Consider the following 17,205-nt stretch of genomic DNA (forward strand, 5'->3'; position numbering starts at 1 on the left):
TTGTACTTTTTGGATTGTACTTTTCAGTATTGATTTGACTCTTCTAGTTTTTTGTTGTTGTTGTTTGTTCCATATGAATTTTAGGATTTATTTTTTCTGTTTCTGTAAAGAATGTCATTGGTATTTAGATAGGGATTTCATTGAATCTGTAGATCACTTTGGGTGGTATGTTTAGCAATATCAATTCTTCCAATTCATGAACATGAGGTGTCTTTTATCTCATTGTGTCTTCTTGAGTTTCCTTCTTCAATGTTTTATAGCTTTCATTGTAGAGATCTTTCACTTTTTGGTGAAGTTTATTGGTAGGCTTTTTTTTTTTTTTGTAGCTACTTTAAATGAGATTTCTTGATTTCTTTTCAGCATGTTTGCTATTGACACATGGAAATGCCTCTGATTTTTGTATGTTGAGTTTATGTCATGAAACTGAATTGGTTGATCAGTTTTAGTAGTGTTTTGGTAGAGTCTTTAGGTTTTTGTAAATATAATATCATATTTTCTTCAGATAAGGACAATTTGATGACTTGTCTTCCAGTTCGGATGCTTTTTATTTATGTCTTTTTTTTTATTGCTTTGGCGAGGACTTCCAGTCCTGTGTTGAATAAAAGTGTTGAAAGCAGGCATCCTTGTATTGTTCCAAATCTCAGAGGAAATGCTTTCACAGTTTTCCCCGATTCAGTGTGTTGCTAGCTGCGGGTTCATCATATATGGCCTTTATTGTTTTCTTCCATGCCTAGTTTGTTAAGAGGTATTATGTTTTCTTCCATACCTAGTTTTTTAAGAGCTATGTTTTCTTCCATACCTGGTTTAAAAGTTTTTATTATGAAGAGATGTTGAATTTTATTGAATGCATTTTCAGCATCTTTTAAAATTATACAGTTTCGTCCTTATTCATGTGCATATGTTGAACCATCTTGTATTTATCTTACTGGATCATGATCTTTTTAGTGTGTTGTTGAATTCTGTGTGCTAGTATTTTGTTCAGCATTTTTGCATCTATGTTCATAAGTGATGATGGCCTGTAGTTTCTTTTCCTGTAGTTTTGTGTCTTTGATTTTGGTATCAGGGTAATGCTGGCCTCATAGAATGAGTATTTGAAAGTATTCCTTCCTTCCCAATTATTTGGAATATTTTGAGTAGAATTGGTATTAGTTCTTTAAATATTTGCTGGAATTCAGCAGTGGAGCCATCAGGTCCTGGGCTTTTCTCTCACGGGAGACTTTTTATTACTGCTTCTATCTCATTACATATTATTGGTCCTTTCAGGTTTTCTGTTTCTTCTTGGTAGGATGTATGTGTCTAGGAGTTTATCCATTTCATGTCGGTTCTCCAGTTCTTTGGCATATAGTTGCTTATAATCTCTAATCCTTGGAAGTTTTTGGTATCAGTTGTAATGTCTCCATTTCCATTTCTGGTTTTTTTCTGGGGGGGTCTTCTTTCTTTTTTTCTTACTTAATTTAGCTAAAGGTTTGTCAATTTTGTTTAGTTTTCCAAAGAACTAACTTTTTATTTTGTTGATCTTTTGTATTCTTTTTAGTCTCGATTTTCTTTATTTCTTCTCTGATCTTTATTACTTATTTCCTTCTGCTAACTTTGGGTTTCGTTTGTTCTTACTTTTCTAGTTCTTTAAGTTACATTATTAGGTTATTTGGTCTTTCTACTTTATTAATATAAGTGTTTATTGCTATGAATTTTCCTCTTACTACTGCTTTTGCTGTATCCCATAGGTTTTGGTATATCGTGTTTCTATTTTTATTTCTTTCAATAAATTTTTTATTTCCTTAATTTCTACATTGTTCAGGGGCATATTGTTTAACTTCCATATGTTAGTTTCCGAAGTTCCTCTTGTTGATTTCTAGTTTTATTGCACTGTGGTCAGAGAAGATACTTGATATGATTTCAGTTTTTTGAATTTGTTGAACTTTGTTTTGTGGCCTAACATATGGTCTCTCCTGGAGAATATCCCATGTTCTGATGAGAAGAATAAATTCTGTTTTTTAAAAATGTGGGACAGTTAATGGAACTCTTTATTGAATTCATGGCCACAGCTATAGCTAATTCCTGTTTATACTCTAAAGCTGATAAATGGTAAGTAAAACTCCCTAGGCTTAGTTTGTGATAAATGTCAAGTATATTTTGTCATCAGAATATTGACATCATTCTTCCTCATTCCTTCTTCTTTTCTGGTAGACAAAAACAGCAAAATACAAAAGTCTTCTTTGTGATGTCACTGTCTCCTTGAATAGTAACATCATCCACCTATTGGCCCCTTGCCATGGTAGGGTTTGAGATTCAATTTTTATCCTACTTACAAGGTGACAATTTACTCTTACTATTTCATGGACGCTGGCAAGAAGATATGGAGCTTAATTCACTGCACAGAAAGCAGTATAGGCATCAGCATATATGCATTATTTCTGCTATTTCCCTAAGCTCTGCAGGTGTGGTACAGAGGAGCCAAAATGAATTCTGTGCATGCAGTCTGTTTGTGTTGCAGATAAGGAACACTTAAGTTTGAGGAACCTTCTATTTTATCATCAGCCATAAGCATACTTACTCTTTGTTCCAAGGGAGACATTACCTCATCCCTCAAATTTGATAGCTGCAAGTATAACCCTAAGAAATGGCCTAGATAATGAGTGGCTCAGGCCTTGCCTTCTTGACACACCCAGCAAGCTGTGTGGGAGCATGAGACCCATGCAGGAGTATCTCCCAATAGCCAAAATCCTGACCCTTATTTATAATTCTTCTATTTCCCACTACATCTAATTATTTCCCAGAGTAGACTCTTTTAAACTACCATTACTCAAAACCAGACCATCGTAATCCTGTCTTATTGCCACTACTGCCTTCTAATAGATTTCTGCTTCCTTTCCCTTCCCAGTCATGCTTCCCTATTTTCTCCACTATACAGAGTAATCTTTCTAAAACAAAAACTGGCCACCACACAGAACCCTTAGTGCTTCACTAAGAAGTTTAAATTCTTTAACATGGCATACAGGCTGTTCCCGATCTGGTTGAATCTCATGTTTTAGTATTTCCCTTCTCTTCTTTGCACTCAAACTCTAGTCATAACAGTATTTATGCTGTAGGTACCCCTTCTATTCTTATTCAGTGCCCTTCTGAAATGTCCCCTATCCATGGACATGATCTGCTTTTTGTGATTTGGTATCCCGGTTATAGAATTTTTTTCCCCACAACCTATCTTAATGATTTTTGTTTAGTTCTTTCACTTTTTTGGCCAAAGTACACCGATTTTTACTATCTTCAGTACTTTTCTAGAATGTGTCAAATTAATACAGTGTATTATATAATCCAGTGTTTAGTGAATCAGTATACTCTAAAACTTCATTGAATCAACATGTACAGTACTTAGTTTTATCTGATTGCTTCCTGCGTGTGTTTTGTCTCTTAAATTAGATTGAAGATTTCTTTTGGTATGGTCAACATGACAGTTAATTGTTTTACACTTTTGATATTGTAATTTCAGTTCCTTTGAGGTTCAATATGAATGACTCATATATTAGTTTTATCTGATTGCTTCCTGCGTGTGTTTTGTCTCTTAAATTAGATTGAAGATTTCTTTTGGTATGGTCAACATGACAGTTAATTGTTTTACACTTTTGATATTGTAATTTCAGTTCCTTTGAGGTTCAATATGAATGACTCATATATTAGACACTGTTTTATGGACATTAGTATTTCAGTTAACTAAATAAATTCTTGATAGGAATTTCAAGGTAGGCTCACTACAGACAACTAACACAATAGATGTTACTATCAGTATCACAGTAAATAGTTTAAGTATCTTTCAATGATGCTTTTCCCACCTATAAAATGACAAGTCCAAAGTCATTGATCTCTACCTAAACTACTTTTGTTTTTTCTGTATTTTATAGGCATATACTAGTGTCTCTAAGGCTTCACTTGGCCTTGCAGATCACAGAGAACTTGGAAAGATGATGAATACAATAATTTTTCATACAAAAATGGTAGATTCCTTGGTGGAAATGTTGGTGGAAACATCAGATCTCTCAATATTTTGGTATGTTGTAATGTTCTCTAAATCTGGATTTGAAAATTTTAGTATGTGAATATATGTTTCTTGATTGTTTTTGTGTTAGCATAGTCCTTAAGGCAGTTCAGTAATAGACCCTTAAGAATAAAGGGAATAGTGAACTTTTATTAAAATGTGCCAACAAAAAGAAGTTTAACCAAGTTGGGATTTTATGTCTATTTTTAATTCTCTAAAAGAGCAACTTACTGATGTGACTTTTATTTCTTACATCTTTTTTGAGGAGTTGAAAACAGTCACTTCAAATTACCTTAAGGCCCTTCTTTGCATGATTAGATTAAAGGGAAAGAAATGTTGTGGATTAGGGTCAAATAGAGCAAGTATTAGAAATTAAATGCCTGGTAACTTCACTTCTATGTTGTTAAATTAAAAATTAATATTAAGATGATATAGTGACCACTTCCTGCATTGTGCTTCATTCTTCTCTTGTCTATTATAGTCTGTTATACTTAGTTTATTTTTCTTCCCTCTCTTCTTCCCAGAAAATGTGGTCCTTAATGGCTATAATTTGTTTTGTTAGTGTCTATCATAGTAGTTATTTAATAAATCTTTGAATGAATAAGTCAACTTGGTTGTGATCAGATTAATAAATAGTGGGGTGACCAGGCATTCGGTGGCTCACGCCTATAATCCCAACACTTGGGAGGCCAAGGTGGGTGGATCACCTGAGGTCAGGAGTTTGAGACCAGCCTGGCCAACATAGTGAAACTCCATCTCTACTGAAAATACAAAAATTAGTCAGACGTGGTGGTGCATGCCTGTAGTCCCAGCTACTTGGGAGGCTTGAAGCAGGAGAATCGCCTGAACCTGGGAGGCAGAGGTTGCAGTGAGCCGAGATCGCACCACTGCACTCTAGCCTCGGTGACAGAGCGAGACTGTCTCAGAAATAAATAAATAAATAAACAAATAAATAAATAACAGTGGGGCTAGGATTCAAACTCAAGTATTCTCGCTTCAGAGGTGTATAATATCAACTCTATTTTCTGCGTCTTGGACCTTTTTTTTACTTTAGGGAAGAGGACTGGAATAACATAGTATGTCTCTTGATTTCTAAAATGCTGTAATGATCTCAGTGGATAGTGATAGTAGTTTCTATGTATTGGGTAGAGATCATCATGAAAAGCTTCTCACTGCATTGATTTTGGAAAATAATGTAATCTATGTTGATTTTGGCAGTTTGTTAGGAAGGCTTGAATTAGCAGTATTGCAGAAGAAATTCAAATTGCCGGGTAGAGAAAGCATGCCTCTTAAAGGAAATAATGAAACACATTAGGAAATACACTTTTTAGATTTAGACACATCACAGGTCAAATTTGCAAGAATTTTTAGGATTATTTGGAGCCTAGGACTACTGTCTGTCTGACACAAAGTCTACCTTAGGTAGAACATGGAACATTATATGTTTAGAAATTTTTAGCTATGCAAAGGATCCTATTACAAAAGAAAAATACAACAATTAGAAAATCCTGTCCCCTTTCTTGGAACTAAAAGCGCTTTGAATCATGTTTGAAATTTGTAATTTTCGGTCATACCTAGATTTTATTTATATTTTTTCACAGTTGCGTTCTAGTTTTGCCTGTCACATCTAAAATAGAGAAATGTTTACTATTTCTGTTTGTCTTATTACTCTAAGATATACAGTGTTTTATTGACTCACATTCTTTTACATTTAGATTTAACATCTTCAATGTGGATGCAAATTAAAACTGATGGCAGACTGGGTGCCATGGCTCACGCCTGTAATTTCAGCACCGTGAGAGGCCGAGATGGAGGATTGCTTGAGTCCAAGAGGTTAAGGATGCAGTGAACTGTGATTGTGCCACTGCACTCCAGCCTGGGCAACAAAGTGTCCCCTGTCAAAAAAAAAAGTAAAAAAAAAAAAATTGATGGCATGTGATTATTTAATTGGCAATGTTTTTTTTTCTTAGTGGTTCATAAAATAATGTTTCTTTTTTTTTAAAAATAGAGACAGGGTTTCGCCACATTGCCCAGGCTGGTCTCAAACTCCTGGGCTCCAGTGATCCACCTGCCTCGGCCTCCCAAAGAGCTGGGGATTATAGGCATGAGCCACCACACTCGGCCATAATAGTGGTATTTTTTCCTATTTATAGTGACTTAGCTTTGATGAAATTTGATTATGTAAGGGGCCATAGATTATGGTTTATTATTTTTTAAAATGTTGTTAATGTTATATAAATAATATTTTTATTACTCTGGGATAATTACTGGTGTGTAAAAGATACTTTGGGGGAAAAATATTCTCTTCTTAAATCAGTGCTACCAGTTATCATTCATTCACTTGAATCAAATTAACTATAAGGTACTATATCAGAAAACTTACTTTAACTGTAAAAATTGTGATTCTGATTTTTGTTTATATAGTTTTTATAGTCGTGCTTTTGAGAAGATGTTTCAACAGTGTTTGGAGTTACCCTCTCAATCAAGATACTCAATTGCATTTCCACTACTTTGCACTCATTTTATGAGTTGCACGCATGAACTATGTCCAGAAGAGGTAATTACAGTATACTACTGTGAGTTATATGGTATGCAAAGTAAACTAGTTCAAACCTGTAGCCAACCAAATATTTATAGTCGTAGTTACCTAACTTAGCTTCCCATCGAATACATCTCTTTGCAGAATCAGAAAAGTGCTTGAATAGATACATAGGTTTAATAAGTATATGGATAAGTAAACATAAGTATAATAAGAACATATCATAAAGTCACTTGGAATTACCTTTTGTAAGATAAATGGTGGATCAGGTATTAATATCTGTGGAAAAGATTTATATAGTAATTTATTTTGTATACTTAATTTTCCTCTTTAACTGTCATGGAAAGGACTCAAAAATTAAATTTATGGATTACTGAATAAGCATAAACAAGTCAGAGAGATTCACTAACTTGTTATTACTAAATTGTTAATAAATATATTAAGCAAAATCCAGATTTGCTGTTATTTGTGGGATACATACATACATGTATGTGCATACACACACACACAGTTGCAGAGTAATTGAACTGCTTGGTAGTTTTGTTGATGCCAAGTATCTGTGAAAAATGTACTCAGTGTTTCTTCTAATCTTTAAAGAAGAAATATTTTCTAAGTGTGATAAGAATGTAAAGATTAAATAATGTATTTTTTTATTATAATTTAACTTAGTGTTTAGTCCCTTTACGTAAAATTGCAGAACTTATAGAAAAGAAACTTAGAGATAGCAGGAACATGATCAGTTTCTTTAAGCATTAGACAACATCTGTTGCAGATTGTATGCCAGTACTCCAGGGGAAGCCAACTTTGAGACAGAAGTTCGCTTACAGGAAGTTTATTAGGGAATACTTTTAGAATTTATATCTATGAGGATATTAATACCACCAATTTTAATACGTTTATAAATTTTTTAGATTTAATAGATTTTTTTCTCCCAAACTTGACACCTGAGATGTATTAACTGTTTCCTCACCATCAAATTTCAATAAATTACCCATAAAAAGTCCTTCTAATTTTATTTATATGTCGTGTCTTGAATCCATCCTCTACTTTCCATTGCTGTTGTAATTATTACAGTTCAGATTTACGATACTCTTCATATGTACTTTAAGTGGAGTTCATCTTTTGCCTGGATTATCTAAGTGGTCTCTTTGCTTCTGCCGTTGTTCCCCTAAACTTTATTCTCAGCACCGTAGCCAAAGGCAGAGGTCAGATAATGAAAAGACTTGTAAGACATGTTAAACCTTAGTTTTTCTCCATCTAAGCATTTCTGAGCTATTGAAAGGGAGTAGTGAAGTCAGATTTGTATTTTAAATAAGTTAGTGTCTGTAAAGAACAAATTTGAGCAGTCTTAATTCAGTATTCTTTTTTCAGGGAAAATTAATAGCAGAAGATTTATGTCTTATCTTTCAGGAGTCAGAATTTGATTAAAAAAACACTAAGTGTTTATTAATTGAAATCTTTCCTAAGGTGAACCAATATTTATATCAGGTTGTAAATTTTGTTTTGGTTTTACTTTCTATTAAAGTTTTACAGGGCATTTTAAATAAAATACGTTAGATATCATAATAGATCTGGGAAAATTTTGTATGCTCAAGTATTTTATATTATGTATTTTACATTTCATCATAGAAATACTCTATGTAAGCTCTACATATATGATTATGGAAGGTCAGGGCAGGAAAACTTTAAAAAATTTTTTTCTTTGTAAAGTATTACAAATGTATAGTGCAAAAATTTACAATGTTTTATACTCAACATTCCAGTTACCATAGATAAGAAAAAACCATCAAACGATTGCAACCCACTAAAACTAAAAAGAGAATCCTGTAGAGATGGATGCACGATCAGCTTTTTTGTTTTTTCTTCCTGGGAGCAATGGGGTTTGAGTTTAGAGATTTGAATGCCTTGGACTTTCTATTACCAAATTGATTTCTCATCATTTTATTTAAATATTTGAGCTCTTCTTTCCTGTTTACACAATTACGAAGTTGTGTCACAATTTATACATTTATAGAGACACAGATTTTAAATGAAATAAGATTGGAAACAGTACTCTAAATCTGTTTCCTTTCACATTATATGTTTACTATTTTAACATTTAAGAACTGGATATAGGACTTTGTGGAATTTGAAAATTAAATATATAGTTTTTCATGTTAAAGCAAAATACTGATTTTTTAAGACTCCTCCCAATTATACATTGCTTTCATAATCACCAAATACTTTGTCATTTATGTTCAAATACAGTATAGTGAGTTAGTTGTTACAAGAGCCAAAAGCAATTTTTAACATCTCCCACCCCTATTTCTTGTTGCGGAATGTACCTTTAGCCTAATTTTCCATGTCTATTTAGAAGTCTTTTTAATTCAAAGTACTTTCTTTATAACTTGTATTATTATTATTCTGCCTTAACAGCGACATCATATTGGAGATCGCAGTCTTTCCTTATGTAATATGTTCCTAGATGAAATGGCCAAACAAGCTCGAAATCTGATCACTGATATTTGCACAGAACAGTGTACTCTTAGTGACCAGGTAATGATTTAAGTGTTTCCAACAGATAGGAAATTTGTGTGTGAAGGCAAGAAAATGTGCCCTTAGCCAGTTGTTTTACTTTGCGTTCTTTAGTTCCCACGCTGTTAGTAAACCTCATACCTCTGCTGTGAAACTCCATTAACAGGTATAATTTCTTAAATATAAACTTTTTGGCAAGACTCTGTGTACTGTTTGTGTTCTTTAATCAGGAGACATGTATATTTTTTTTGTGTGTGTAGTGTTAGCACCTGATTCTGCTATTTCATTGAAAGTTGCAAAAGAACGGGAATTAAGCATATTTGGTGATTTTCAATCCACTGATAATTCAGATTAAAGCTCAGATTGCCTCATCATTGGCTAGTAGGAGTCCTTATAGTCATTTGAGAGCTTTCTTGTTATCTGGTGTGACAAGATGTACCAGCCTTTCTAGTAGCTCTGTCTCTTATGAAGGGTGTTATAAATATTCAACACTCTGGTCTCTTTAATATTCTTGAAGTTGCAAATGTCCTTAGAAATTTTCATTTTAGGAAGGAACTCCTTTGTTAAAATACCAATGCAATGTAATTTCTTATGCATTTTTTCCCCCAAATACCAATCCCATGGCTTTAGTTACTATCTAGGTATAATGACTAAATAACTTTCCTTGGCCCAGCACCATCCAATGGAAATATTGTGCAAACCACATATGTAATTTAAAATTTTGTAGTAGCCATACACAAAACTTAAAAAGAAACAGGTAAAACTAATTTTAAAAACATTGATTCAACCTGATATACCCCAAAATGTTATTATTTCAGCATGTAATCATATGAATGAAATATTGTATAGTTTTTATACTAAATTTTTGAAATCTGGTGTTTATCTTGTCTTACAACACAACTGAATTTGGACTGGGCACATTTCACATGTGGTTACTGTAATGTACAGTGAAGCTCTCCTTCTACCTAAAATGTTCTCATTTCTCATTTGCCTGCTTTGTTACCTGTCAAGTGAAATCAGTTATTTCTCACTTGTACCTGTGTGTGTTTTTTTTTTAATTATTGATCTTAACGATGTGTTAGGTAGAAAGCTCTTGTGTCATGCTTCTCTCACACATCTAAGTTACTGAGTCCTTTCAATTTTATCTGAGAAGTCTGTCTCAGATCTGCCCATTAACTTTTTTTTTTTATTACACTTGCCTATTTCTTATCCCTTTTTCATGCCTTGTCTGAACTATTTCTAGCAGCTCTGTTACAGTTTTCCTTTTTCAGTGTTTTCTTCTGCCAGTATCAGAATTAGCCTTAGAAAACTCCTCATGGCCAGGCATGGTGGCTCACATTTATAATCCCAGCACTTTGGGAGGCCAAGGCAGGCAGATCGCCTGAGGTCAGGAGTTTGAGACCAGCCTGGCCAACATGGCGAAACCCCATCTCTACTAAAACTACAAAAATAAAATTAGCTGGGTGTGGTGGCGGGCGCCTGTAATTCCAGCTGCTCAGGAGGCTGAGGCAGGACAACCCAGGAGGCAGAGGTTGCAGTGAGCCGAGATTGTGCCATTGCACTCCAGCCTGGGCAACAAGAGTGAAACTCCATCTCAAAAAAAATAATAATAATAACATAAAATATCTCCTATGCTGTGGCTGTTTTAAAAAATTGTTGGCCGGGCGCAGTGGCTCACGCCTGTAATCCCAGCACTTTGGGAGGCTGAGGCGGGCAGATCACAAGGTCAGGAGATTGAGACCATCCTGACAAACACGGTGAAACCCTGTCTCTACTAAAAATGCAAAAAAATTAGCCAGCTCCCAGCTTCTCGGGAGGCTGAGGCAGGAGAATGGCATGAACCCGGGAGGTGACGGAGCTTACAGTGAGCGGAGATTGCGCCACTGCACTCCAGCCTGGGAGACAGAGCAAGACTCTGTCTCAAAAAAAAAAAAATTGTTGCTGTCTTTTTGCCTGCAGTTTACAATCCAACCTCTAGCTTGGCACTCAAGGTCCTTCCTAATAGTTGAAATCTCTGTACTTTACCTTACACGCCATGCTCCACCACATAGTAGTTCTCACTACAGCTCTGAACCATCCTATCTTTACATAGTTTTTTTCCAAAGGCTATTTAATCCTTCCAATGAAATGTTCTTTTTCATTCCTTGCTTGCCTGGTATGTTTTACTTGTCTTTTAGTAGTAATTTAAATAAGCCTCTCTGAATTTCCTCTATGATATGTTTCTTCACACAAGATTTACCCGTTTCTGTTTTCCACCAAGCTATGTGCATTACCCAAGCTAGGTAAGCAAGCTCTATATCTCACTTATATTTCTGTCTTTTAATATTGCTGTGATATTTGCAACATAGCCTGGATTCAGCTAATGTTTGCTTGAATAGTTAGTATGCTTTCATAGTAGTTGGTATAATGTAAGATTTCATTCTTCTCTAAATTTAGTTGCTGCCCAAGCATTGTGCCAAAACTATCAGTCAAGCAGTGAATAAGAAATCAAAAAAACAGACTGGTAAGAAAGGGGAACCTGAAAGGGAGAAACCAGGTGTTGAGAGCATGAGGAAAAACAGGCTGGTTGTGACCAAGTAAGTGTCCACTTACATTATACCTTTTTGTTCCAGATAAAATATTTATTTCATTTTTTTTATGACATTAGTCCTGAGGAAATGCTAATAATTGTATAGTCTTCATTTTCCAGCCATTTTAAAAAATCTTTCTGAGCTTCATTAACCTGTTAGTTGCTTATTTCATCTCAAAATACAGATTTTGGCCTTTAGAAGAAAATTTATGTAATAGGTGATATTTGTCTTTTTATACTAAGTACTGAAGGCCAATTATATGTTTAAAAAAATTTCTGTGGTACATTATAAGCAATCCGTAATTTTTAATTTATTTAAAATCAGATAGCTGAGATTTTATTTTGGCATGTTTGTGATATATTAGAACATCCCCAATGTCATTATTAGAAAACAGAAATAACAGACCAGGTAGCATTCAGGGATCTTTGTTTGCTTGCTTAATTATTTGGAGGGGAGGAGTAGGTGGGTAATAACTGGATAAATATTTTTTGTTTAAAGTATAGTTCCTACTTTCTTGCTACATTGAGCAAGCCATTGCCCTTTTATAGACAACTTTCCTTCTCTTATAACAAAAAGTACTGCAGGAATTGGAAGTGATTATGTTTATGAGTGCAGAATAAGCTCTACCTATTGTACATTAAGTCAGTATGGTCATTACTACCTAAAGGTAGAAACAAATGATGCCATCTTTAGAATATTGCTCTTACATGTTAAAACCTTAAAAATTTTGAACTTTCTCAGTTTAGTAGATCAAAAAATCAATTCTGTAAGCATTATCTCCAAATAAGATTGATATATTTATAAAAATAATTTATCTCCAAATAAGATTGATACATTTATAAAATTAATTTTTTATTGCCTATGATGACATGTTGAACATTTTACTTAACTGTTTATTCATATTTTTTTCAGCCTTGATAAATTGCACACTGCACTTTCTGAGTTATGCTTCTCTATAAATTATGTACCAAACATGGTGGTTTGGGAACATACCTTTACCCCACGAGAATATTTGACTTCTCATCTGGAAATACGCTTTACCAAGTAAGAAAGAATATTAACTGTTTTTGTTTGTTGACTCAGTAATTAGTTTGTTATTTAATTATTAATGACTATGCAGTGTTTTATAAGGAAAAGCATTAGTAGAACTGGATTAGTGTTAAGAATAATGAACCAGGCTGGGCGCGGTGGCTCATGCCTGTAATCCCAGCACTTTGGGAGGCTGAGGTGGGCAGATCACAAGGTCAGGAGATCGAAACCATCCTGGCTAACACGGTGAAACCCCATCTCTAGTGAAAATACAAAAAATTAGCTGGGCATGGTGGCAGGCACCTGTAGTCTCAGCTACTCAGGAGGCTGAGGCAGGAGAATGATGTGAACCCGGGAGGCAGAGCTTGCAGTGAGATCGCACCACTGCACTCCAGCCTGTGCGACAAAGCGAGACTCCGTCTCAAAAAAAAAAAGAAGAATAATGAACTGGGAAGTGCAAAGAATAGTGAACTGAAAATTACTTATGATACCCAGATTCTTTTCTCATACCTATTAGTATTAACTAGGGACACCAGGCAAGCCAGTTAATATCTCTGAGTCATAGCTTCCTTATATACAAAGTGAGAAGATTGTAGCAAATCAATGTATTTCAGCTTGCAGGTGGCAACCCAATAGGGTCATGAAATCAGTTTATTAGGTTGTAGTCAGTTTAGAGAAAGAAGCGGGAGGGAAAGAAAGGACAAGAGGAAGAAAATAATAGGAAAAAAACAGTACACTGTATGTATTAAATATGTATATTGCTTCGTGAAATGTTTCAGTTACATATATGCATGTTCATACATATATGCATGAAATGTTCGGTTACATATATGCAGTGTTAAGATGCATGTCTTGCAGTAGGTCACAGTAAGATATTTGAAAACCTGAGGTCTAGATGAATCCTTACATGTTTTCTGAATTCACATGTTGCTGTTAAATAAGCCAGTAGAATTCCAGATTCTTGAATTCTCAATTCTAATTAGAATTTCCTGAGTTATATATGAATATATATTTATGTATGTATATGAAATAGTGCATTGATAAGTCAGAAACCTTTCAACTTTATAGATATTGTTTTAACCTTTTTCTAAAGTTACCTACTTATTTATTAATATTTATTCATGAAAATTTTTATTTATTTGAGAATTTTTTTCTTCGAGGTCTTGAAGCAATTTATAAAACAAAATTTTGTGAAAGGGTTTTCAAAGTTTCTGTAGTCATTAACAGGTGGTAGTTGTATTTGCACTATATACTTAACAATTGTGTTAAATACTGTCGGTAATAATGAGATAAAGATAGAACTGTAGCTGGTGAGGTATACTAAAAGAATTAGAGAACAGAATATGACAGTATATACATTGGCAGTAAGTTGAGTGTTAAATTATCAGTTGACTTGAGAAGAGTCTGGCGATGAACTGTCTTTTGTTCTCCTTAGTAAGTCAGGCATCCTGACAGTAAAACCCAGAATGCCCTAGAACTTAGACCAGAGGGACATTGTGCCTTGTGGTGTTTATTATTCTCAAGTGGGTTAGAGGTGGGAGATTGGTGGGTGGAAGGTAAGGTTCAGTTTACAGCTCCCTTGTTTTCCTTGTAAACAGTCTGCTTTGTTAATCCACAGAGAAGCAATTTCTTTTTTTTTTTTAACCAAACATCTACTTAGTGATTAGGATCAAGGCAAAGGGAACAGCTTGTTTACCATGGAAAGATATATTTATTTTATTTTATTTTATTTATTTTGAGACGGAGTTTTGTTCTTTGTCCAGGCTGGAGTGCAGTGGCACAATCTCGGCTCACTGCAGCCTCCGCCTCCCGAATTCAAGCAATTCTCCTGCCTCAGCCTCCCGAGTAGCTGGGACTACAGGCATGTGCCACCACGCCTGGCTAATTTTTGTATTTTTAGTAGAAACGGGGTTTAGCCATATTGGCCAGCCAGATAGCTTGTGAATATTAGTGGGTTGGTTTTTGTCAATCACCTGAGCACAGTCTTAGGACTTAGGGATTATACACTAAGATAACACTTTTCGTCTTGAGTTGGCTCTTCTTGGCCTGTTTCTAGTGATGGGATTTGTCAGTTTTCTTTTAAGGATTTATCCCTTACAAATACAAGTCTAAGATCTTTACAGATCTAATGCTCAGGGAATTTTAAAGAAAGTGAAATTGGGATGGCCAGTGTAGGATAAGATCATTTAGGGAAGTATTTTCAAAATTTCTGTTTGCTTTTTATTATACAGTTTCTTGAGATATAAACAGAACTGTGTTTTATGTGCTATGAGTGATTAAAGAAAATAAAGTTGTTTGTTGCATTATTTTGTTTGACTGTCATATACAGTTTGTTGAGAGGCAGCACTTAAGTCAGGCAGATCTGCAGTCAAATCCTAGTCATAACCACTTCCTAATAAAACCTTATCAATTTATGTGAATCCTGAGCTTTATTTTTTTTCCTCTGGGAAATATAGTGATAAGTACATTGTAGGTTTATTAAATGTGAGGATTGTAGGTAATTTATATAAAGTCTTAAAAACTACTGGCACCTAACAGTGTCAAATAAATTCAAGCTGTAGACTAAATAGTTAATTGTCCTTGCTACAAACAACTTACCATGTTAAAGCAATTTGTAAAACCCTCTATACTTAAATCATTTTTGTTACTGATATTCTTAGAATGTTTTTAATCATTTGTATTCACATTTCATTGTAGCTTTTAAGTTTTATTTTATTTTATTATTTTTTTTAAGAGTCTCGCTCTGTTGCCCAGGCTGGAGTGCAGTGGCACAATCTCAGCTCACTGCAACCTCTGCCTGCTGGATTCAAGCAGTTCTCCTGCCTCAGCCTCCCAAGTAGCCGGGATTACAGGTGTGCACCAGGCCCAGCTAATTTTTGTATTTTTAGTGGAGACAAGGTTTCGCCATGTTGGCCAGGGTGGTCTCAAACTCCTGACTTCAAGTGATCTGCCCACCTCAGCCTCCCAAAATGCTGGGATTACAAGTGTGAGCCACCATGCCTGGCCTTCATTCTTTTTTTATGTTGTTTCCTGGGAAGATAATGACAGTAATTTCACACTTTGTAATTGTTTTTAAAGTTAATTTTATTGCTTGTTTAATATTAGATAACAGTAGGTTGAGTGGTTTATTTTACATTAATGGAAAAGTCAGAGGCTTTTCTTATTCTTCTACCTCTTCTCCCCAGGTCAATTGTTGGGATGACTATGTATAATCAAGCCACACAGGAAATTGCAAAACCTTCAGAACTTCTAACAAGTGTAAGAGCATACATGACTGTACTCCAGTCGATAGAAAACTATGTGCAGATTGATATTACAAGAGTATTTAATAATGTGCTTCTTCAACAAACACAACATTTAGACAGTCATGGAGAGCCAACCATTACAAGTCTATACACAAATTGGTAAGGAATGCATTTAGAAATTTGTAGTAACGGAAAGTTTGTAATGAACTACTTAGGAAAATTTATTTTTTGTGAATAAATACTCATTCATATTGTCAGTCAACTTAAAATTATATGCAGGAATGTATATCATAATACATTCTGAATTAAGCAGTTTCTTCCAGTTATAAGTTTACATTTCTCCTTAGGTATTTGGAAACTTTGTTACGACAAGTCAGCAATGGCCATATAGCATATTTTCCTGCAATGAAAGCATTTGTGAACTTACCTACAGAAAATGAATTAACATTCAATGCAGAGGAATATTCTGACATATCAGGTGAATAATACTATACCACAGTTTAGAGAATGAAGAAAATTCTTTTGCTAGTGTCTTGATTCTTTTGACTTTTGATTCTGTTGTGACTGTTTCATACAATTATATGCATAACTGCATATTGTATCTTAGAATTACTTTTGTATTTTGTATTTTTTCTTTCATTCTAGAGACTTTTATCAGGATATTACATTAGTTTTTATAATGAGATGTTGTATTGTGTTAATGTTCATTTTCTTAAAGTATTTGTCAGAAGTATAAAATTAAGTACATTTTCTTTCAGAAATGAGGTCATTATCAGAACTACTAGGCCCATATGGTATGAAGTTTCTAAGTGAAAGCCTTATGTGGCATATTTCATCACAAGTTGCTGAACTTAAGGTAATATAGTCTTTATTAATTTTAGCTTTTAAATATTCCTGAAAAACATTTCAGGGATATGAGCAGCAAGCCTACAATGTTAATTATTTTAATCCAACATGAAAGTAATAATATGAAAATGAAATTAAATAGCTAGCAGGGCCTTTTTATGGCATCTTACTTTAGAGTTCTCTATTTTGCAGGTAAGAAAATGGAAAGCCAAAAGAGGTGAATTGACTTGGTAAAGGGGACAGAACCTCAGGGTCTTTGGCTTGTGGTCAAGCCTTCATAGTATTGTATCATGATGTTTTCTTTGAAATACCAGCTTCAAAATTCCAGCCAGAGTTAAAAATTTGTTCACATTTGGAGTTTGAATGTATTTGCTTTCCATAGATTATAATACAAACATTATTAGGCTTATTGTTTTTTCTTTTTCTTTTTTT

The 17,205-nt window shown here is 34.3% G+C and overlaps 1 protein-coding gene across 1 annotated transcript in view; it reads left to right on the forward strand.

The window, feature by feature from the left end:
- Nucleotides 1–17,205, forward strand: part of NCKAP1 (NCK associated protein 1) — a 107,423-nt gene that overhangs the window by 57,820 nt on the left and 32,398 nt on the right. Inside the window, exons 16-23 of the mRNA XM_017867484.1 lie at nucleotides 3,897–4,042; nucleotides 6,455–6,587; nucleotides 8,985–9,104; nucleotides 11,520–11,659; nucleotides 12,566–12,697; nucleotides 15,868–16,086; nucleotides 16,275–16,405; nucleotides 16,686–16,783. Coding sequence (XP_017722973.1) covers nucleotides 3,897–4,042; nucleotides 6,455–6,587; nucleotides 8,985–9,104; nucleotides 11,520–11,659; nucleotides 12,566–12,697; nucleotides 15,868–16,086; nucleotides 16,275–16,405; nucleotides 16,686–16,783 — 1,119 coding nt within the window. The remainder of the gene's footprint in view (nucleotides 1–3,896; nucleotides 4,043–6,454; nucleotides 6,588–8,984; nucleotides 9,105–11,519; nucleotides 11,660–12,565; nucleotides 12,698–15,867; nucleotides 16,087–16,274; nucleotides 16,406–16,685; nucleotides 16,784–17,205) is intronic.

This window comes from Rhinopithecus bieti, unplaced genomic scaffold (assembly GCF_001698545.2).
Source record: "Rhinopithecus bieti isolate Rb0 unplaced genomic scaffold, ASM169854v2 scaffold_3041, whole genome shotgun sequence".
NCBI classification, from domain to species: domain Eukaryota; kingdom Metazoa; phylum Chordata; class Mammalia; order Primates; family Cercopithecidae; genus Rhinopithecus; species Rhinopithecus bieti.